The 21,681-nt window shown below is 40.3% G+C and overlaps 1 protein-coding gene and 2 long non-coding RNA genes across 12 annotated transcripts in view; 2 read left to right on the top strand and 1 right to left on the bottom strand.

Annotated features, from left to right (window-relative positions):
* LOC111097592 overlaps positions 1–6,577 on the top strand; it is a 143,088-nt gene extending 136,511 nt beyond the window's left edge. For 3 of the 4 annotated variants that reach the window (XR_005365383.1, XR_005365382.1, XR_005365384.1), the window contains 2 exons: positions 1,845–2,056; positions 5,610–6,577. This is a non-coding gene — a long non-coding RNA (uncharacterized LOC111097592). Of the gene's footprint in view, positions 1–1,589; positions 1,728–1,844; positions 2,057–5,609 lie in introns of those variants that run through there. The other variant, XR_005365385.1, reaches the window with a different exon arrangement.
* The window catches only part of LOC102152432, a 163,547-nt gene extending 156,512 nt beyond the window's left edge, over positions 1–7,035 (bottom strand). For 2 of the 5 annotated variants that reach the window (XR_005365377.1, XR_005365379.1), the window contains exons 1-3: positions 6,836–6,955; positions 6,359–6,569; positions 2,202–2,254 (exon numbers count right to left, since the gene is read on the bottom strand). This is a non-coding gene — a long non-coding RNA (uncharacterized LOC102152432). Of the gene's footprint in view, positions 1–2,201; positions 2,255–6,358; positions 6,570–6,797 lie in introns of all 5 variants that reach the window. The other 3 variants (XR_005365381.1, XR_005365380.1, XR_005365378.1) reach the window with 3 other exon arrangements.
* Positions 7,036–7,160: 125 nt separating this feature from the next.
* Positions 7,161–21,681, top strand: part of MDM1 (Mdm1 nuclear protein) — a 29,174-nt gene continuing 14,653 nt past the window's right edge. For 2 of the 3 annotated variants that reach the window (XM_038549963.1, XM_038549962.1), the window contains exons 1-7: positions 7,162–7,329; positions 8,297–8,411; positions 12,028–12,374; positions 13,503–13,637; positions 17,838–18,005; positions 18,857–18,960; positions 19,042–19,141. In XM_038549963.1, coding sequence (XP_038405891.1) covers positions 7,312–7,329; positions 8,297–8,411; positions 12,028–12,374; positions 13,503–13,637; positions 17,838–18,005; positions 18,857–18,960; positions 19,042–19,141 — 987 coding nt within the window. In that variant the 5' untranslated portion in view covers positions 7,162–7,311. Of the gene's footprint in view, positions 7,330–8,296; positions 8,412–12,027; positions 12,375–13,502; positions 13,638–17,837; positions 18,006–18,856; positions 18,961–19,041; positions 19,142–21,681 lie in introns of all 3 variants that reach the window. The other variant, XM_038549964.1, reaches the window with a different exon arrangement.

Here is a 21,681-nt window from a genome sequence, read left to right as displayed (position 1 = left end):
TATTTTAAGCCACTGCATTTGGAGGTGTTTGTTATACAGCATTATTGTGGTAATAGATGAGTGACACGAAGTGGCTTGGGAATCCTTGGGAAGGCAGAAGAAGTCAATTCTAGGACCACATCACAGAACAGACCCACTAACACCAGGAAGTTGTAGAACCAGGAGATTCCTTGCTAAGTTACTAAACCACTGCTGTAAGCTCTGGCTCCCAAACTCTGTTACTCCTGCAGTAATCAGGGAGCTGCTGATGGAGCTGCCCTCTCAGAACCATGCTACTGCTACTCCTGCCATGATTTACACCATCACAACAGGTGCCTGGGCTTTGCCTTTCTCCCATCTAACTCCGTTTATGCTAGTGCTTCTCATCAGCAAAAATGTAAGTTATGCCTGACTTTCAGCTGTGAAGGGTCTAGTGGCAAAGGGCCTTGCAGCTTTCTGATTTCTGCAGTACATGAGGAGGAGGTTGGAATGGATTCGCAGTGTCAGCCTCAGTATCTGCCACCGCTTTGATTAACTTAAACGAGCATGATTCCTAAAACTTATTCTGCAAGTTGTGCTCAGTGATATTGAAACCATTTCTTTAAACTCATATGTGTGATATTTTACAATTGGGTCTATCACTCTCTATAGGATCGAACAGTATTCAATCACCAGAAGTTGAGAAACTGAAGAATGAACAACATGGCACTGAAATTTGATGAACTCATTGTGCCAGCAAAACCCAAATGAATAAGTTTGTTTATTTATTTATAAAGATTCTATTTATTCATGAGAGACACAGAGAGAGGCAGAAACACAGACAGAGGGAGAAGCAGACCCCTTGCAGGGAGCTCGATATGGGACTCGATCCTGGGACCGGGATCACACCCTGAGCCAAAGGCAGACACTCAACTGCTGAGCCACCCGGGTGTCCCCAAATGAATAAGTTTTAAAGAGAACCAACAAGTATAAGTCGCTAAGGAGAGGATAACTGATTTATGTTTTGAAAAATTCTTAGTCCCCTATTGATATTTGATATAGCATTAGTAATAGAATAGCAATTTCAGAAGGAATAATAACAGACTTTGGTCTTGACCTGAAGTTCTTAAGGTGCTTACACACTATGTGATAAAAGAATATTTCAAAATTTATTTTGGTGTAGTGTAGAGATTTGGAAGGTTCTTAGGAAGACCGTGTCCTCTGATCTGACCTTAAGATACATCTGGTTTCAAGTGGCCAGAGAATTAATGCTTCCAAATCTACAGAGTTAGCAATTCTAGAAACACTGTGTTCCTGTGGATACTTTCACAAAGATGGTGATTTAAGACAATAATCACTGAAGAAAAGGGAAGGCAATTTTTTGATAACAGAATCATCAACAGTGAAGGTGTTAAAATGAAAAGAATTTTGTGCCTTCATATTTTGTTCCCTGTGTCTTGTTCAGCAGAGGCACAGCATGTTATTATGGTATGTGAGGCTTGCACTGGCTTATGCCTTACTAAGAATTACTTTATTCAGTTATGGCCTTGTATGGCCAGGAGTCCCTCAAGCTCACCAAAAAAAAAAAAAAAAAAAAAAAGAAAGAAAGAAAGAAAGAAAGAAAGAAAGAAAGAAAAAAGTACATGTTGTCAAGAGAACCTGGAGTCCCTCCAAAAGGTGCCCCATTGATTCAAAAGCCAGACACTTCTTTGTCAACAAAGGCATCCCATGGTGAAAAGTCTGGGGGATAAATTGCACTTGGCTCATTGGTGAGTCTTAATCACACACCCTGTTTATTTGATTCTTACTGACACTAATGTGAAGTTTCAGCAATTTTGCTTTTGAGACAGAATCCATTGATTTAATTTTGTCATTTTTCTTTTCAGTTGTGCAATCAGAAATTCATTCATGTGAGGAAAAAGCAGTTAAAACCTATGGAAAAAGGCCAAAGAAAGCGGCTGTCAGACTGATCGCTTTTTGGCAGAGGCTGAGATCAAGATTTACCAAGGAAAGCCCACGTAAATATGACCCAAGAGGAAGCGACAGAGCTCAAGAGCACTGCTAAGCCTGGAAACTGGAATTTCAGTTACCTTGCAAGGTATTTGAGAAGAAATTACATGTATGCAAACACAAGGCAAATGTATCACTGTGTTGATGGAACAGTAGGTTCTAAAACAGCTTTACTCTGATTTCTGGAGCAACAAGAGGAAAAAAAAAAAGACAACAGAGAGCAAGTAACTTACCTTTTTGGGACCCAGTCTTGGGCAAATGTTAGTTCTGGCCTGGATTCAGCTACCTAGGGCCGAACAAAAGAGAAAGTGAAAGGTCCTGTAGATCAGGTGTTTCCCAGGATGGAACTTAAAAGCGGCTGTCTTATCCTGTCTGCTCTTTAGTCCCCAGTCTTGGATCAGACCTTCTGGCACTGGATTTAAAAGCATCTTCAGAATACCCAAGTGCTCACATTTAGCCCCTTCCTTGAATCCTTCTTTCCATCATTTCCTGAGCTCTTTGTATATGTGTCAGTTCCCTGATTCGATTATAATCAGATTGGAAGGCAGGGGCTAGGTCCTACCCTTCTTGGTATCTTCTTTCCACAACCCTTTTGTCTGCAGGTGTTCTGCTTATATGTAACACATTTTTGTTTGTAACATAAAGATATGGTTAGAAGCACATACAGATTCAACACACAAACACAAATTTGAATACAGATTCCCCAATGTTTCAATTGCTGCCGAGGAAATGATGGGAGATTGTTGGATTTGTGAAGCGGGTGATTTCCTGTTTTTAATAGAATGAGTAGTGTATTTATATTTTGAGTGCAAAGGTTGGTTTTTTTTTTTTTAAGACTTTATTTATTTATTCATGAGAGACACAGAGAGAGGCAGAGGGAGACGCAGTCTCCTGGTGGGGAACCTGATTCAGGACTTGATCTCAGGACCCTGGGATCACAACCTGAGCCAAAGGCAGACGCTAAACCACTGAGCCCCCCAGGCGTCCCCAAAGGTTGTTTTTAAAGGATTTTGATATGTTTTTGTCTCTAAAAGAAGCAATAGTCTTATTGCAATATATGCAAATCAAAATGAATCTAGAAAGTGCCAGTGCAGTTATTTCATGAAGAGAAGAGCCATAACTACCAATTCCTTAAAGTTTTCACGTATTTCTAAGTTGAATGAAATGTTACCTTCATAGCTGCTGCTAATGGAGTTAGACTTGTGAGTGACGAAACAAATACCTGTGAATGATGCTATTACATACATCATTCTTTGTCTTTTATCCCGATGGTATACCATACACACTCGTCTATAACTTTTTTTTTTTTTAACTCTGTTAGCTCATAAAAACATGCTTCTTCCTTTTTAAGAGTGGGATGAGTGGAGGTTAATATGTTATAGTCTCTTACTTCCAATCTTACCTTCTAGGCTCTGCAGATCCTTTGGATCCTGCTAACTCCGTTAGGTCTGCTAAGAGAGGACACTAGAGACCAGAATACTTGCTTTTGCTTGCTGTTTGCTCTCAGCAGCATCTTAATGACCTTTTGCTCCATGGTAGTAGTTGGTTGGTCTCCAACTTTTCCTTCTCTCTCTTTCTTTCTTTCTTTCTTTCTTTCTTTCTTTCTTTCTTTCTTTCTTTCTTTCTTTCTTTCTTTCTTTCTTTCTTTCTTTCTTTTCTCTCTCTTTCTTTTTCTCTCTCTCTCCCTCCCTTCCTTTTTTTTCTGTCATTCCCAGACGCAGCCTCACTTTGTTCCCTAAGAAGCCCCAATACCAGCTAGGCTGTGACCCTTCTCAGAGGTCTCGCCAATTCCCTGAGGCTTCTAGGGAAAACCTCTGTGTTCCAGTAACATCAACATTTTGCTCTGCTCTTCTAACCTCAGAGGTATGAGCTGCTTTCTGGAATTACTATCTTGTTTTCTCCTTTTAGCTTGTTGAAGTTCTCCAATAACTCATTAACCAACAGTTTATATTAAGCTATCTTTTTTGAAATGCCTCTGGTAGTTTGTTTTCCCAGCCAGACCCTGATGGATATAATATTTGACACCTGAAGTGGGTCTGACCCAGCTGGATCTGCTGGGCTGGAAGTCCCAAGAAGCAGAGCAGCCTGCACTGTCAATTGGACCTGCTGCATAGCCTGTCCTTGTTCTGGGCGCTGGAGGAACCATAATATCTTTAATTAGGATGTACATTTAAATTATTTCCAAGTTTTGTTGCTTTAAACAATACAGTAAACAATCTTAAATGTTTTTCACAAGTGGGCAAGTATATTTATAAGATAAAGTTGTAAACGAATTATAAAAATAATTGCTGGGTCGAAAGGATTACCAAATTGTCTTTCATAGAGATGGTACCAATTTAATCTCATGCATATTAAAGAGAAATCTATTTGCATGAGAAATAGAGAAATCAACAAAAGGAAGAGGGAGCCAGGTATGACACCCCTGTCCTAGTAAGAGGGCCTTGGCTAGTGGAAGAGAGAAGCATATCTAGAATAGAATGTCATAGAATAACACAGAATGAAACCTATCATTTGAGGGTGACTTTCTGGCCCAGGCTCCATGGAATTCCCTTTGGAGAGAAGAAAGGCTAAAAAACAAATGGAAAAGCCCTCTAAGACACTGTGATACTCAATACAGGGTAACACAAAAATGCGAGAGAGGTGCCTTGTCACAGATCATAAGCAGGGTTGGGCAGTCCAAGGAGGCTTCATGCTATGCCCAGTGGAGACTTCAGGACTCGGCAAATGCGGCTGTGGTGACCAGCAGCAAGAGTGACACACACAGACAGATGTGTGGCTATTGGAATGAGATGCAGTGTTGCCCAGCATACCATACGTGGTGGCTGTAGGCACATGTGAGACACCTCCTAGGGATGCCCCAAAACACCCGGGTGGAACGCTGTAGGTTCTGGGGCTGTTCCTGCAGTAGCGGAGAGTGTAAAAGCTGATAAAACACAGGCTATAGACTCTCGTTTACTAAGGTTGTCCCTTTTTTTCATTTTTATGTCTTTCCCCCATTAATTTGAGTGGGCTTTCATTTAAAAATAGCAAAGTAGGGACGCCTGGGTGGCTGAGCGGTTGAGTATGTGCCTTGGGCTCAGGTGGTGATCCTGGAGTCCCAGGATCGAGTCCCACATTGGGTTCCTTGCAGGGAGCCTGCTTCTGCCTCTGCCTGTGTCTCTGCCTCTCTCTCTCTGTGTCTCATGAATAAATAAATAAAATCTTAAAAAAAAAAAGTAAAGTACTCCTCTTCCTTGAGTCCTTATAACACATCTCAGCAAACCCAGGTTATGACTCAGATATTTTTACCATCTGCTGTTCTTGTCATTCATTCCGTGCTCAGCAGAGCTCCACTGCAGTCATCATGGCCCTTGTTTAGCAGACAGGCTACATTCTGCATGCTTGCTTTTACTGATTTCACCTCAGTATTGTGTCATAACAAAGTTGTGCATACAACCAGGGCTGTGTTTTTCCTACTCTGTGAGATCCGGGCTGTTTCCCTGCAGAGGACCTTCGTTTTATGTTCCACGGTGTCCTGTTTGTGCCATTCTTAATTTACACGACAGAGATGCTGTCATCACCAATTAACATTTATCAAGGGCCCCCTGGATGCATGGCCACATAGGGGCTAATTTAATATTCTCTTTGTTTTCGGATATCAGGTGCCTTCTTCAAATGAATTTTTAAATATCTCCATGATGGTGAAGAAGAACAGAGACATCAATTAGGATCCAGGGAGACGAGTCTTTGCAGAAAAGGCTTAGAGCATTCCTGGATAGCTATGACTATTTGGAAGTTTAAAAGACGGTATACTTTTCTTCGGTCAACAAATGACAAAAGTAAAGGCACTTGTCCTCGCGGTTTTTGGAAGAAGCCTGGCAGCGTTCCATTCAGGCATCTGCCCTTTGATCATCCCATTTTCCTCTATGTCAGTCCTTCTCATCATCAAGGCGGCGTCTCAGTATTTCTTCTGGAGGCTTCTTCTGATCATCTCTGCCCTCAAGGACAACTCCGTCCTCCAACTCCTGATGATCCTAACCTATTTTTTTTTTTAAAGATTCTATTTATTTATTCATGAGACACACACACACACACACACACAGAGAGAGAGAGAGAGAGAGAGAGAGAGAGAGAGAGAGGCAGGTGGAGACACAAGCAGAAGGAGAAGCAGGCTCCGAGCAGATCCCGTGACCCCAGGGTCACGACCTGGGCCGCAGGCGGTGCTAACCGGCTGAGCCACCCGGGGTGCCCGGTGGTACTTTACAACTAAAACTTTAGTAGAATGACACGTTATACTATCATTGAATACAGAGGATGCTTCTCTGCAAGTGTCTTGGGCACCTGCCTGGACAATTCTGTCCTTCCCATCCTCAGCGTCCAGGCAAGTGCTCTGTCGATGGTAGAGAAGTACCTGCTGGCGACGGCAACAGTCCGTTCAAATCAGATGTATATTATTTTTTAAGATGAGTGAGAGGAGCGACAACGCGGACTCTTCGGGAACCGGGACCCGGGAGCCTCATTCATGGTCCCTGACGTGCAAGCTCGGCGCGCGGGTGGCGGGCGGCAGGCGGCGGGTGCGGGGCCGGGGGAGGCAAGAACGTCACCGGAAGTGAGCATTTTCTCTTGCAAGAGTCACAATAAATAAATAAATAAATAAATAAATAAATAAATAAATAAATTTTTTGGGGGGGGGCCTGCCTAAGCAATATTTCTTTGTTTGCCCGACCCTTTTGATGTGACAATACGTGGTGTAACATGCCTGTCAGCTGTAGGAACGGGTTCTCAGGAGAAGAGACCTGAACATTCTTTCATATCAGAAAAACAAACAAAAAAACCCCATCAAAACCTACATTCCGATTTCGTCACAGATGCGGAATTAAGAACACACCTTCACGTTTTACGACGTCACGAAGCCGGCCCAGCGAGGCGTGCGACACACGCAGCCTACCTGCAGGGGTGACCCTTAGTCACACAGGACGCGCCCAGCGCTCTCCTCAGGACGAAGCTCCCGCGGGGCCCCGCCCACCGCCCTTCCGGGAGCCTCATTGGCCAGCCTTCCGCCCGCCATTTCTGTTAGTCCCCCAATTTGCGGCGGGAGGCGGGCGTCTCCGTTCCGGGCATTGATTGGTCGGATCTTAATGACGTCAGGAAGGCCTCCGAGTCCCGATTGGCTCTTAGCTCTAGGGGTGGGCGGGGAAAGGCGGAGCGACGGGGCTCAAGGCGGCAGGAGCGAAGTGCGCCGGCGCGTAGTCGGGGACGCCGGGCCGAGGCTTTTGCTAGGGAACCCACTGTTGTCGCCCCGCCCCCTCGGGGCTTTCTGTCCCGTTAACTGTCGGAGTGGCGGGGGCTCCAGCACCGGGCGACATGCCGGTGCGCTTCAAGGTGAGGCCGTGGTCCCCGGGCCCGAAGGCTGCTGGGGGCGGGGGAGGGGAAGGGGGGGCTCCCGGGCCCCGCGGAGCCCGGCGGCCGCGGTCCTGCACGACGCCTGGCTCCCGGTCCGCGCACACACACCCCCGAGTTGCAGCGCGGAAGCGTTAGGCCGTGTTGAGAGAGACCGATTTTGCAGGGGTTTTGCAGGAACGCGAGGCGGTGCAGGTGCAAGGCGAGCACTTTGCAATGAGATCGAAGGTGGCTTCACCTGGGGACACCTGTGGCCCGTCTCAGGGCTTACGCTTGCCGCCCCCCCCCCCCCCCCGCCCCGTCCCTACCCTTTAAGACCTCAAACTGCCTGCGTCTTTAAAAGGGATAGAGACGTGGGACCTTGACAATGCGAAGATAGGGTGTAGGAAACTCACACTGTTCACCGTCGCGCCAGAGTTCCAGGTAGGTGGTCGCCGTCGGGGGGTCAGGCACCCGTCGCCCCAACAGCTGGCCACAGCTCTCCCGCAGATCTCCGTCCTATTCTATCTTGGGGGCCTCTATCCAGAATGATGGGAGGGGACTCTTGTCTGTCTTTGGTTGACTTTTACGAAATTTCAAAAGGCACGAGGCCCTTGTTGGTGATGGTGTGTCCTCACTGAGAACTTAATCAGCTAGGACAATTATTGTGATGAGGATTTGGATGGTCACCTGTTATCAGACAAGAGCTCAGGCTTTGGAATCAGCCACCCAGCAAAGAAAAAAAAAAAAAAAGAAAGAAAGGTGGCCACTCAGAGCCTCAGGTGGTTGTGAGGATTAAAGGATCAGAATAGGTGCAACCTGCTTAGCATGGGGCTGGATAAACAGCAGCTGGTGACGGGGAGCTCGAGACTGAACTCCTTGTCGTGGTTCCGAGGTCCTTTTTACCGATGCCTTCTTTAAAACAACAGCCATGAATTGCATCATGCTCAAAGTGTCTTTTGTATTACAGGGGCTGAGTGAATACCAGAGAAACTTTCTGTGGAAGAAGTCCTATTTGTCAGAGTCGTATAATCCCTCAGTGGGGAGGAGGTACCCATGGGCTGGACTTAGATCCGATCAATTAGGTAAGTCGAACACACTTAGCAGTCATCATGGCTTAAGTAACCTTGGGGTTACGTTTGCAGAATGATTAAAACTTGTGAAGCAAGGGGCGCCTGGGTGGCTCAGTGGTTGAGCGTCTGCCTTTGGCCCAGGGCGTGATCCCGGAGTTCTGAGATCGAGTCTGCATGGGGCTCCCTGCATGGAGCCTGCTTCTCCCTCTGCCTGTGTCTCTGCCTCTCTCTGTGTGTCTCATGAATAAATAAATAAAATATATATATTAAAAAAAAAACTTGTGAAGCATTAGTTGGCCTGGTTGGCTTACTTCTTTAACAAATATTCATTGAGGGCTTACTATGGGCCAGGACTATTCCCAGCTTCTAGGGAGAGAGCCTAGAACCAGACAAAGACCCAAACTATAGGGAAAAAACAGTAACCAGGTAACAATAAATAAAGCGGGGGATTTCAGGTTGCTACAGGCTAGCCTAGAGATAACTTGGGGGAGGGCAGGATTGGAGGGAATACATTTTAGCTCTAATGGTCCAGAAGGGCCTTTCTGAGAAGGTGATATTTGAGCCGACAGGTGAAGGCTGAGAGCAGACAAAGCTGGGGACGTGTCTTGAGGAAGGGAGACTTAGATTAAGTAACTTGCCCAGAGTTCAGAGCTAGTAAGTGGCAAAACCGTAATTTGAAATCAAGTCTGTCTTGTAGAAAGCCCCTGAATTCAAAAGCTGTACTTTTGTCATCCCATATATTTCCTTCTGGTATCCCAGGGAAGTCAGAGCCCTGGGCCAACCAAGGTTTCCCAGAGGATGGTAAAGGAGAAAGACTGGTTTTATTCTCCCTCACTAGACTTCAAGATTTCTCAGAGCAAGGGCTCAATCTTCCTGCCTAGTAGATGACACAGGGCCTTGACACACTCTAGTGCTTGTTGAGACTACTGTTTGAATGAATGAGTAAGCGTTTGACTCCACATTAGCTATGTGACGTTGGCAAACAGGGACTGTTTTACCGAGTGGGGTTTAGGAAGCCCATTGCACAGGATTGCTGGGAGAGATTAAATGAGATATTGCCTGTTAAGGGGCGGTGCGTATATGCAGATGAGTGCTTGGGGCCCCACATATGAGAGTGCGTGAAGTATGACATATATGTCCCCCAAATGTTAGGTATTTGAAGCCAAGAAAAAGACTTAATGGGAAATAAGCATGATTTTCCCAAGCTTGGGAAATTAGTAAAATGAGGAGAGTGTTTCCAGGATTAGGTTGGAGAACAAAGGGAAGAGTGGGCTAAGTGGGTGGCTCTGGGTTCCTCTGAAGCATCAGGATCCTTTGTCCAGAGCCCGACTTCAGACACGGGATGTCCCTGCTTTTTGGGCAAGGTGGTACTCAGAATCCACCAAATGACCCAAAAGTCTACAAATTTGAGGCTCTATTAGATTAATCCAAAGTAAATCCTAAAGTATAGATATTCCACTGATGGCCCGTTAGAACACTGGGGAATTGGTTAACCAGATCATTGTCCCCGTAACATTTTAACTTAGATAAGCTACATTTGAGGGTGTGTTGAAACAAGAGTGGGAGCAAAGCCACTTTGGAGTATGGTATATTATGAAGGCAGGAACAGTCCAGGGGAGGTGTATTAATGGAGAATGTGAGGTTAAGGGGAAGGGCAGAGTGAGAACTCCAGGGTGTTCAGAAAGGGAGGTGGGAGGCTAGTGAGGAATAACGCTGGTTTTACCAAGGACGAGCTGGACGTTCTGTTAACATAGTGTATTTTTCCCCCTTAGTGTATTTTTGCTGGTGCTGGGAGAAAAGGCCGGAGTGCTTGAGAATCTTCCCCTTTCATTGTGCTCTTCCACCAGAAGCCTCTCTGTGTGTTAAAGTCTAGGGCAATGGCCCTCAAACTTTTTTGCTTTCATATCCCTTAAAAGGGTTTGGAAAGTCTTTGCATCTTTTCACATTTTCAAGTTAATATTTAAGTTTTTTAATCATAAGTGTAACAAATAGTTTCAAAGGATATGCTTTCTGGCATATTGAATATTGTGCATCTGTTTCACATATGCTTTGTTAAAACTTTGGAGCTGCCAGTGTAGCTCATTGAATTTATGGTAAATGTTCATCATATAATTGGGAAAGTCAGTCCTCCTTGGCAAACTAATCAGGCAAATTAGAATTCCTTTCTGTGAGAAAAAAGTCTGTGTTTTTCAATTGCTGTAAACGTGTTAGCATGTGTTAACATCTAGTTGTTTCATGTGACAACCCTCTGACTCCCGAATTTTAATTCTAAGATAGGAAGGTGTGGACCTGGATAAAATAAAGCACTGTTCCTTTGTTATTTGTAATCTCAGCCTTCTTTGCTTGGCTGTCAGATATTCTCTCTCAGTAGTTACACATGAATTGTCCCTTTGTTTGTCCTTCCCACTTCGGATAATTTTTTTTTATCCCGTGGGGCTGGCTGAGAGGTATGTCTTCCTTTTGCAAAGTGGGAAAGGGAACAAAGACTACAGAAGGCAGGTGCAGCTCTCAGGCAGACCAGTGTTGGGAAATCATATAGAGTTAGGATCTGCAAAATGATTCCCTTAAGCGGCCCATTTCTGCTTATCCCCCAGAATGTCTCCATATGCCTCCAGACACATATGCACCCAGTATGAAGACCACTAGTCTAGGGAAGCGTTGTAAGGGTGGGGACCCTGGTTCAATGGCCAAAACTCAGTGACAGGCTAGAGAACTGGGGGTTCTATGTCATTGCCAGATTTTCAGTTCACCTTCCTTCTCCTCCTTTCTAGTCTTACTCCTTCTTCCCCATCCTACACAGGCTTCTATTTAAAGAATGGCCCCAAACTAGGACAGTATCTCAGTGGCTGTCATTCCACAGAGCTCCTCTTACTTGGGTAGAAGGTTCAGTTTTTTGGACATTTGCTTGCCAGACAGAAATATAGAGAAATAGTATCTTAGCTCCTGTTAAAAGGGTTCATTCTCTTTAATTCCCAGGAAATCAATGCAAACGTAGAACCAAGATCCAGCATAATGACATCTCATCCCTTCTCTTCTTGGTCTACTGTGCATAAGAGAAGCTTTGTGAAAAGTTCCAAATTTTGACAGTACCAATGCCCATTGTTCTGTTAAGTAGCACAGGAAAGTAATTAGAAACGGAGGCAACATGTCCTGCTTGGCTTGCCAGGCCCGTCACGTTGTGATTCTAGTGACTTGTGTCAGGATAACTTGAACATTGTGACCCCGATTAAAAAAAAAATTATGTCAAACTTTTAGTATTTTTAAAAAGCAAAATTAAAGATTTTTATGTTGATAAACTTTTTTTTATCCTGCCACTCAAAGGACCTTGTACCTCAACTGAATTTTCAATTCCATTTCTTCTCTCATAAGTATTATTATTATTATTTTTAAATGTTTTATTTATTTATTCATGAGAGATACAGAGAGGCAGAGGCACAGGGAGGAGAAGCAAGCTCCATGCAAGGAGCCCGACGTGGTACTCGATTCTGGCACTCCAGGATCACGCCCTGAGCCGAAGGCAGCCGCTCAACCAACTGAGCCCCCAGGCGTCCCTTACAAGTGTTATTAAAAGTTGTCTTTGTAACTTTATACTTTGGTAGCTGCAATTTTTATATGCTGTATTTTGTAGGAATCACAAGAGAGCCAAGTTTTATTTCAAAAAGAAGAGTCCCTTATCATGACCCACAGATTTCAAAATCTCTTGAGTGGAATGGAGCGATCCCAGAGAATGATATAGTTATATCCCCAAAACCTGAAGCCCCAGAAACAGAATTGCAAGAGGCAGAACAAAAAGAAGATGTTACCCAAGAAAGGGTTCCCAAAAGAACCAGATCTCAGTCTACAGACTCTAGAGCTGAAGGGGCTTCAGATAGTGTGGAAAATAATGCGGATATAATAGCAAACCATATACCAGTTAAAGAAAATGAGGACCCGGAACCTTCCACTAAGCTTCATTCAGAAAATGTAGATAACGGGGTAGGTATACTCACGGTATTTCTTTTCAAAACCATAGAATCCTTTGTAAATTTCATCATTTCAGTAATACTATATTTTGTGCTTAAAAATTTTCCATTGTTGTTTTCTTATCTAATGTCTTAGAGAATATATATAGGTAAGAGGCTGTTGACTTTAGTTATTGGGAGTTCTGTTTTTAGTAGTTGCCATTTTGTACTGGTTATACTAAGATATCTCTTCATTGGATGGACAGCTTGCCTCTGGATTTTATTCATCATATATCAGCACCACAGTCCTAAGGGAGAGATCAAATTGAGACAGGAGAAGGAGAGTAGCAGGCCATTACCTCTGGCGGGGGTGGTGAGCTGACTTCTACGTGGGCCCTTTTCAATTTCTTATTGTGTAAACAAACAGAATCGCAATTGATTAAACGCAAAAGGAAGGGCAGTTCTGGCTGAATCTCAAAGATCTTGGAGTTCTGCTCTCTTATGTCACACCTGGCCCGCGGAACGTCCCTGCGAGCACATAAGCATAGGCTGCAGGGACCTGTGCAGGCTGCTCACTGCCTCCCGCATCTTTCTCCAGTGGATTGCTTCTTCCCCATTTCTTGTCCGCCAGAACCGCGGAGAGGCATTCAGAAGTGTTGGTGAAGAATTTGTGGCTTGTTGCAAAAACCGGGGGGCACAGTAGAATCAAGGAAGGTGACGTGTAAGTGGTGAGCAGGGGAAGGGGTGTCTCAGAAGCAAGGTGTGGATAAGGCAAGGTGCTGCCGTTTCTTCGTAACAGATTTAGTTATGAATAACTGGTAGGAAGAGATTGAATGAAAGGTGCTATCTTTTCGTGGAACGCACAGAAATTAAGAAATAAAATTCCTTGTAAGGAATTTAATTTTTAATTTAATTTTTTAAATTCCTTGTAAGGAATTAAAGGAATTTTCAATAGTTTGACAATTTAAAAGGGAGATTACTTCTCAATTGAAAAAAGTTTGTGGTTACAACGATGTGCACGTAGTTAACAATACTGTATACTTAAAAATTTGTTAAGAGGGTGGATTTCATGTTACACGTTTTGTTTTTTTTACTATAGTGAAAGAAAAAGTTTGAATAGAAACTTCTAATGACTCTGGGTGGGATTTTTCTTCCCTAACAGTTGGATAGAGTTCTTCGGAAGAAAGCAGGATTGACTGTTGTTCCTTCACGTAATATCTTGAGGAATTCTGAGTATCAAAGGCAGTTTGTTTGGAAGACCCCTAAAGAAACTGCTCCAGTTTTTGCCGCCAATCAGGTAGGTTAATGGATGTAATACATTTTTAAGTATCCTCTTCTGATCTAGTGATGGAGATTTACATGGAACTAAGAGCTAAGAGAAATTAGGTACTTAAGTAGGCCTGGAGGTAGGTTCTAGGAAAGTGAAAATGAGATTTTTTGCTAAAATCATTCTATTCTGATTTATAGTAGTGATAAGTGATATTGTCCTAGGCCACTCATGATCATTGTTGCCAAATCCATGACATCCACTAAATATGAGACAGGGTAATGAAACTTGATTCCTGGTAAGTTTCTGCATGCTGTGGGATTTTTTTGCTTAATAAAAAAAATTATTAGATTGGTCTTATTCTAAAATATTGTGTTTGTTGACTAATATGTTGCATGTTTTCTGTCTTGCAAGAAAGGCATAACTGCTTTGTATATTTTAGTAAATACAAAATAAAAGCAATGCAAGATACATAATCTTTTTTTTGTATCAAATGAGCAGTAATTAGATTTGTCAGTTTAACTACATTTGTAAAATTTGAAAGCTATGATGAGAACTAAATGTGATACTAGATTTCATTATACCTTTACGCAGTTTTTGGTACTGGACTACCGTTAACTAATAAATGCTCTGTTGTTTTACTACTATCATCATCTAAACAGTTCTTAGGCTCTTAACTCTTACTTCTTAATCATACTTCTAGGCCCAGGTAAGGAAATACTTAATTTAGAATAGCTGCAGAGGCCCATGGCAGCTTAGACTTTTCTTTCTCTTGATTTTGGCATTTTTCTTTATAAACCGCCCCTGCTCCCATACACCCTTATGTTCATTTGCTCCTCTATCTCAACATTCACTTACAAACATTATATACCCCTGAGCACTGAGAGGGTAGATTCAACAAGACAGTAATATCAGTAATCTTATACTAAGATGATAATACCTGTGATCCTGTAAATTGTGGCAGCATTGGGCTTGCTTACTTGTTATTCAATTTTCTAAAAAACTGAAATTTATATAACATTTTAGAAACATAAAATAGCATGAGGTGATGTGTGTATCCTTTGTGAATCTAGTAAATAGGAGCAGTACTTCTTTTGCTGGCTCACAAGTGTTCTTGAATAGTAAGTGTACCTACAAAATTACTTACTATTTGAAAATTGTAATTGTTCAGTTTTTGTAGAGCATTTCTCCTTTATCAGCTAAAGCTGATTCAAATCAAAGCCCCACTGATGGCTTTTACATATTTCAGGAGAAACATTGTGCTTCAGAAATGCTCTTTTTATGGGGCCACAAGGATATTATGAAGTAAATCACTAGCAGTACCTTCACTTAGTAGCTTTACTGCTTTCATCAGTGAGGGTTTCAAATATTTTTTGGGGGGAAGCAAATGCTCTTTGTTGATTCAAAGCATATCAATTTTAGGGTCTGTAGTTTGAAGAACCATGTGATGGAAACTTTCAATGCTTGTTGATAGGGAACCTCTAAAGGAGCTATTTGGTCCTATTTTACCAAGCACCTGTTTTCTGAAAGGATGTCTTATATTAATATGTACAGGGGTCTGAACAACTTTTGGCAGAAAAGTTTTGAGGTTATACTCAGGAAAAAGATACTCTGCTTGGATTTGGTCTGAATGAAGATGCACTATTCAGCATTGTCAAGCAATAATATATCTCATTTGCCCTCCATGTCTTTTCCTTTTGCTTTCTTTGTAATCAGTGGTACAATAGAAACCATATTGTAAAATATTCAGGATAAATGAAAATGTTTAAAACTAAAAAGATAATAATTACCTATTTTTTCCCTTGCATTAAGCTAAGGATAAGCAAGCAAAGGACTAAAACTGAACAAATGAACATATCAGACATTCAAAATGTTGAGAATCTTTCTCTTTTTGGAGGAAGAAAAAAAGTTGATGTCAAGGAAGGAAAAAACCAGTAGAACTAACAGAATTGCTTGAAAAGTGAATGTCTTGTTCATATCCTTAAAATATGCCTATTTTACTTATCCCTTTACCATACTGCTGAGAGGGAGGGAAGGGGGGAGGGAAACTTTGAGGAGAAAAGATATGGTTCATTTTTTTTTTTTTTTGGTTTAAATGTTATTTTTTATTATAGTAACTATTATTCAAAACAACGAGTGTAGAAAATTGATTTTTGGGGTTTTTTTCCCCTGCTTTATTGAGGTATAATTGACAAATAAAAATGATACAGTGTACATGTAATGTTCTGATCTGTATGTACTTTGTGAAATACCATAATCAAGCTAATTAACACATTTATCGCAGTTGCCTTTGTGTGTATGTGTGTGGTAGGATTTACCCTCTTAGCACATTTCAAGTATATAATATGGTAGTATTAACTATGGTCACTATGTTGTACCTTAGATTTCCAGAATTCATTGTGCAAACTGGAGCTTTGTACCCTTTGACAAGTGTGTCTCCATTTCTCCCGCTCCCTAGTCCCTGGTAACCACTATTCTCTGCGTCTGTGAGTTGCACTTGTTTAGATTTCACATAAGTGAGATCTACTGTATTTGTCTTTCTGTGTCTAGCTTATTTTACTTAGCATATGTTCTCCAGGTTCATCTTTTTTTTTTCTTGCAAATGACAGGATTTCCTTCTTTTTTTAAGGCTGAATGATATTCCTCTAATTGTATGTATCATATTCTTTATCCATTCATCTGTTTGTGAGCACTTAGGTTGGTTCCATATCTTGACTGTTATGCATAATGCTGCAGTGAATGTGGGAATGCAGATATCTGTGAGATACTGATTTCATTTCCTTTGGGAACATGCCCAGAAGTGGAATTGTTGGATCATATGGTAGTTCTATTTTTAATTTTTTGAGGAACCTTCATATTGTTTTCCATAATGACTGTACTAATTTACATTCCTACCAACAATATACAAGGGTTCTCTTTTCTTCACGTCTTTGCTAACGCTTGTCATCTTTTGTATTTTTGATAATAACTATTTGAACAGGTGTGAGCTGATAACTCACTGTGGTTTTGATTTACATTTCCCTGATGATGAGTGATGTTGAGCACCATTTAATATACTTGTTGGCTATCTGTATGTCTTTTTTGGAAAAATGTCTATTCAATTCCTTGCCTATTTTTTAATCGGATTGTTTGCTTTTCTACTGCGTTGTAGTTCTTTATTATTTTGGTTATTAGCCCCTTATCAGATATATGATTTGCAAATATTTTCTCCCATTCCATAGTTTGCCTTTTCATTTTGTTGGTGCTTTCTTTTGCTATACAAAAGCTTTTTAGTTTGATATAGTCCTACTTGTTTATTTTTGCTTTTGTTGCCTTTGCTTTTGGGGTCAAATCCAAAAAATCATTGCCAACACCAATGTCAAGGAGCTTACTGCCTATGTTTTCTTCTAGTTATAGTTTTAGATCTTATATTTGCATCTCTGACCCATTTTGGTCTGATTGATAGGGTCTAGTTTCATTTTTCTGCATGTGACTGTCAAATTTTTTCAACGCCATTTATTGAAGCGGTTATACTTTCCCAATTTTTGTCTCTTTTGTTATAAATTAATTGACTATATATGCACAAGGTTATTTTTGGGCTTTCTATTCTGTTCCATTGTTATTTGTGTCTGTTTATGTCCCTTTGCCCATTTTTAAAAATTAAAAAAAATTTTTTTAAAAAAGATTTTATTCATTTCAGAGAGTGAGAGAAAGCCTGCACAGGAGGAAGGGCAGAGGGAGAGGGAGACAGAGAATCCTTGAGCAGACTGCCTGCTAAGTGCAGACTGTGATGTGGGGCTCAGTCTTAGGACCCTAAGATCAGGGCCTGAGCTGAAATCAGAAGTCAGACACTTAACTGGGTGAGCCACCCAGGCTCCCCTCCTTTGCCCATTTTTGAAATCAGATTGTTTTCTGGTTACTGAATTGAGTTCCTTATATATTTTGAATATTAACCTATCAGATATAGCATTTGTAGAAATTTTCTCCCATTCCATAGGTTGCCTCTTCACTCTGTTGATTGTTTTCCTTCCTATATGGCAGCTTTTTAGTTTGATGCAGTCCATTTTGTCTGTTTTTGCTTTTGTTGTCCTTTTGATGTATATGAAATGACATTATAAACAGTCATATAATTTTACTTTTTTTGGTATCCTATAATTCAATTTTATATGTGAAATTCTTAAAGCAATTGAAAAACTAAGTTTTGTATATTTAACCAACAAAGAACTAAACTACAGTAATTTTTGTTTTAAGGTTTTCCACAATAAAAGCAAATTTGTTCCACAATTCAAAGGTAACTCAGTCATCCATGAAACTGAATACAGAAGAAATTTCAAAGGTTTATCTCCAGTGAAAGAACCAAAATTAAGAAATGATTTGAAAGATAACGGAAACTTTGAAGCAGTATCTCCTGAAAAGAAGGTATTCATCAACTCTTAACTTTAAACAAAATAAAAAAAATTATTTTAGACTCTACACATTTTCTTTTACCAAATGCTACCCGAAATTTTTGGTTTTAGCTAGTTTATTCATTTGTTCATTAAGTGTCTCATGTTCATTAAGCACTTACTGGGAGCCAGGCACTGGGTAGGTACTGAGAATACAATAACCACGCTAAGCCCCATGCAGCTCTTGTGCTGGTGGGGAGACAAAGATTTAATTAAATAAATATAATACTGTGGCAAGTGCTTGGCAATACAGCAGGTAAGTCTACCATGTGTAATAGCAAATAATTGGCCTTACAGTAATGTGAGCTATAGGGGTGACAGTAGAGATAGAAACACATACTTTAAATAATGGAAATCAAACACAAATATGCATATATACGTGTATTTTTAAGTTTTTAATTAATTAATTAATTTTTAAGTAGGTTTCCACGCCCAACATGGAGCCTACTTAATTACTACAACACAATTAAATGTAAATTTGAATATCAAAGGCAAATGTAAAAGAATTGTTTAATAGGTAGTAACATCAAGTTTATTTATTTAGATGTTTGTTAATTAAAAGTTTTTTTTTTCCTAGCCAAGGATATAAAATTTCTTTGTTGTAAAATGAACCAAATCCTGAGCTATACTTCAAAAAACCAAAGTATACTAGTTTTAAAACTTGCTTGTCAATTCCTTGTGACTTCTAGGTTATCTTTAGTAGTTAAAACTTACTTCCATAAACAGAATTGTAATACAGTGTCCAGTTATACTTTTTAATATTTATGTTTTCACTTTAATGTATAACATTTTAAGCATAAAATGTTTAAATTATTTCCATTGTAGTGTGATAAAACAGATGATCCTTTAAGATTAGAAGCAGAGATGGAATCAAAAGAGTCAAGCCAGCCTAAAAAGAAGCTTACTCCTTGGAGACATCAAAGGCTTGGGTATGTATTTTAGAAGAAAAATATCATGGTATTTAGATGATTAACATGCTGAAATATTTATTCTTATTTCATTTTTGTTAGGAAGGTGAATTCTGAATATAGGGCAAAATTTTTGAGCCCAGCCCAGTATTTATATAAAGCCGGGGCTTGGACCCGTGTGAAGGAAAACATACCAGACCAGGTGAGTATATATAAGGTCAGTAAGCTCACATTTTCTTTGAGCCTGTATCCCAGTTTGATTTCACAGTGAGTTTCTTTTAGTAATAGGGACAATAGTTTAAAGATATGTGATACAGTAGTAACACTGAAAGTATCTGGAACTTAAAGTTATGTGTTAGGATATAGTTTATGAGCATGTTTATTTTTTTTATATCAAATAGTTCCTTTTTCAACTAGAGATTTTTATTATTAAAGTCTTTTAAGTTAAAAAGGTTTTTACAATCCAAGGTTTCATTGTGTTAATCCAATTGAGTTTATAGAATTATAGCATTGTAGTTTTCTTAATAATATCCAGACCTCCACTCTCTCAATTGAAGATTAATTTTCAAGATTAGTTTGTCTGACAGTGGAATCCACTGGCAGTGTGTAACTATTATAGTCTGTAAGCGTAAGGGAGGAGTGGCCTGTGTTGATAGAGGTTTGAGTTCTAGTGTTGGGATACCCTGACATGTGGGAGAAATTCTGAGGATCCGAAAGAAAGGTTTGAGGGAAAGGGTAATCTTTGGGAAGCTTCTTACAGTCAGAAACAGTGGAGGGTTTTTTTGGGTTGTTGTGTAACTATCATCTTTTAAACCACATCTTGATGGTTTCCCTGCCTTTTTCTGTGTGAATAAGCAAAAGTAAAACATCCCATCCCCCTTCATTGTGAAGAGAGAGAGAATTTGGATGGGGAATGAACCTTTTATTTAGCTCTGTACTTGAAGCCATAGCCAAAAGTTACATGTAATGAGCCTCTGGAGGAAGGCGTTCGTTCTTTGAGCTGCTGGCTCTTTGCCCTGGCAGCTCCCAGACCAATGTCCTGGTGAGATTCCTGTATTCCACATGTTGTTTCAGGAGGTTACCTGATTCCTTCCACTGTGGCTGCTCTTTACTTGAGCATAGCTCAGCAGCAGTATAGCAGAGTAAAGGGCCAATCTTGAAGCCGTCCCAAATATTGGTGGAGTCAAAATTCACATAGTCACCCTGGTGAAATAAAGTTAAAAAGAAGAGCATCGGGAGCAGGCCTGATGAAGCAAAGGAGTAGTGTCAGTGAAACTCCTGACTGGTTTACAGCCATGCCAGACCTTGGTGAGGAGCTCTGAGCAGTCTCAAAGGGAATGAGGAAAAGCTGGGGGCAGAGGCAGCAGGGTACAGAGCATGGCCATAGAGAGCTCGTGTGGCCAATTATTCGGTGTTAGCCACTGGCCTGTTAGATTTAGGGGCTTCCCTGGGTTGGGCTCACAAGAGGCTTCTTGTTTTGGAAAGATTATCTCTTAGTCTCTGAAACTTCATTAAATTAAGACAAGTTGGTATTTAGACCTCAGTTCTAAAAATTTAGTGGACTAGAGGATTATGCCTGGAGTCATGATAAAATGATAGTCCTTATCCTGCCCTGATGGAAGAAAACATTTGTGTTGTTGTTAATTTACGATCCATCTTGAGTTTTTTAGACTTAAAAAAAATTCATTGCTAATGGTGGTTGTTAACATTTAGTGCTATTGTTTGCCTTAACCTCTGCGGGCAAAATAATTCAAATAGTGAATTTGAGCTAGAAAAGAATAAGTTTTAGCTAAATTTTATACTGATGCTGATAGCTGTTTCACTTAACCAGGTCATAAATATTTAGGGTGGGCCATATTTTACTTAAATCTTAGATTTTATTTTTAACTTGAAGACATTTACTTTTGTGGCTGCTTATGAAGTATCTACATATAGGGAACTCCCTTATTTCCCACTCCTAACATTTCATGAAGGAATATTATTCACGCTCTTCAAATGCACTTGGACATCAGTGATTTTATTATAATTAGAATGTTAACTTTTTGAGTCCTGTTATAGTTTTCTAGTCCCTATATCATATTCATTTCCTCCTATGTTGTTTGAAATATTAAACTTTTTGAATCTATTTATTCATACTCTAGTGCCTGGGTATCTTATCCTAAGACCCAAGTACCTATTCATATAATATTAAGGTGGTTGATTTTATTTGTCCAGTGACTTATATTTGTTGTCTCCATTATATAACCACTGGCACTATTGCTTTTTAAAACGCTCACTTATAAGGTGGTTTTTATTTTTATTTATTTTTTTTAAAGGTTTTTAATAATAACTAGCATGTTGTGATTGTTCGGTCTCATCCTTAGAATAACTGCTGAACCTGTGTTAAATTTCTTTTTTCTTGATTGTTAGATAATTTTCTAATCCAAACGTTAGTTGAGATGCTTTTTTTTCTAATGTATCTTCCACAAATAGGACTTTAAGATAAAGTCCCACATTTGAGAGACATACTGTAATTTGACAGATATTGTAAGGATGGCTATGCATAAAGATGACTCATTTTGAGGGGGATAACTTTTGGGGAAAATTTTTATTTTTTAATCTTTTTTAATCTGAATTTTCTGTATATAAATGTTAAACAACTTAGTTGAATTCTTATTTTGGACAAAGAAATTCAGAAATGAAAACATTCTACTTACAGCATTTATATCCTATAATCTGATGGCATTACTTGGAAAGGATGTG

Source organism: Canis lupus, chromosome 10 (assembly GCF_011100685.1).
Source record: "Canis lupus familiaris isolate Mischka breed German Shepherd chromosome 10, alternate assembly UU_Cfam_GSD_1.0, whole genome shotgun sequence".
Lineage (NCBI taxonomy): Eukaryota > Metazoa > Chordata > Mammalia > Carnivora > Canidae > Canis > Canis lupus.
This window is presented reverse-complemented; position numbering and strand designations above follow the sequence as displayed.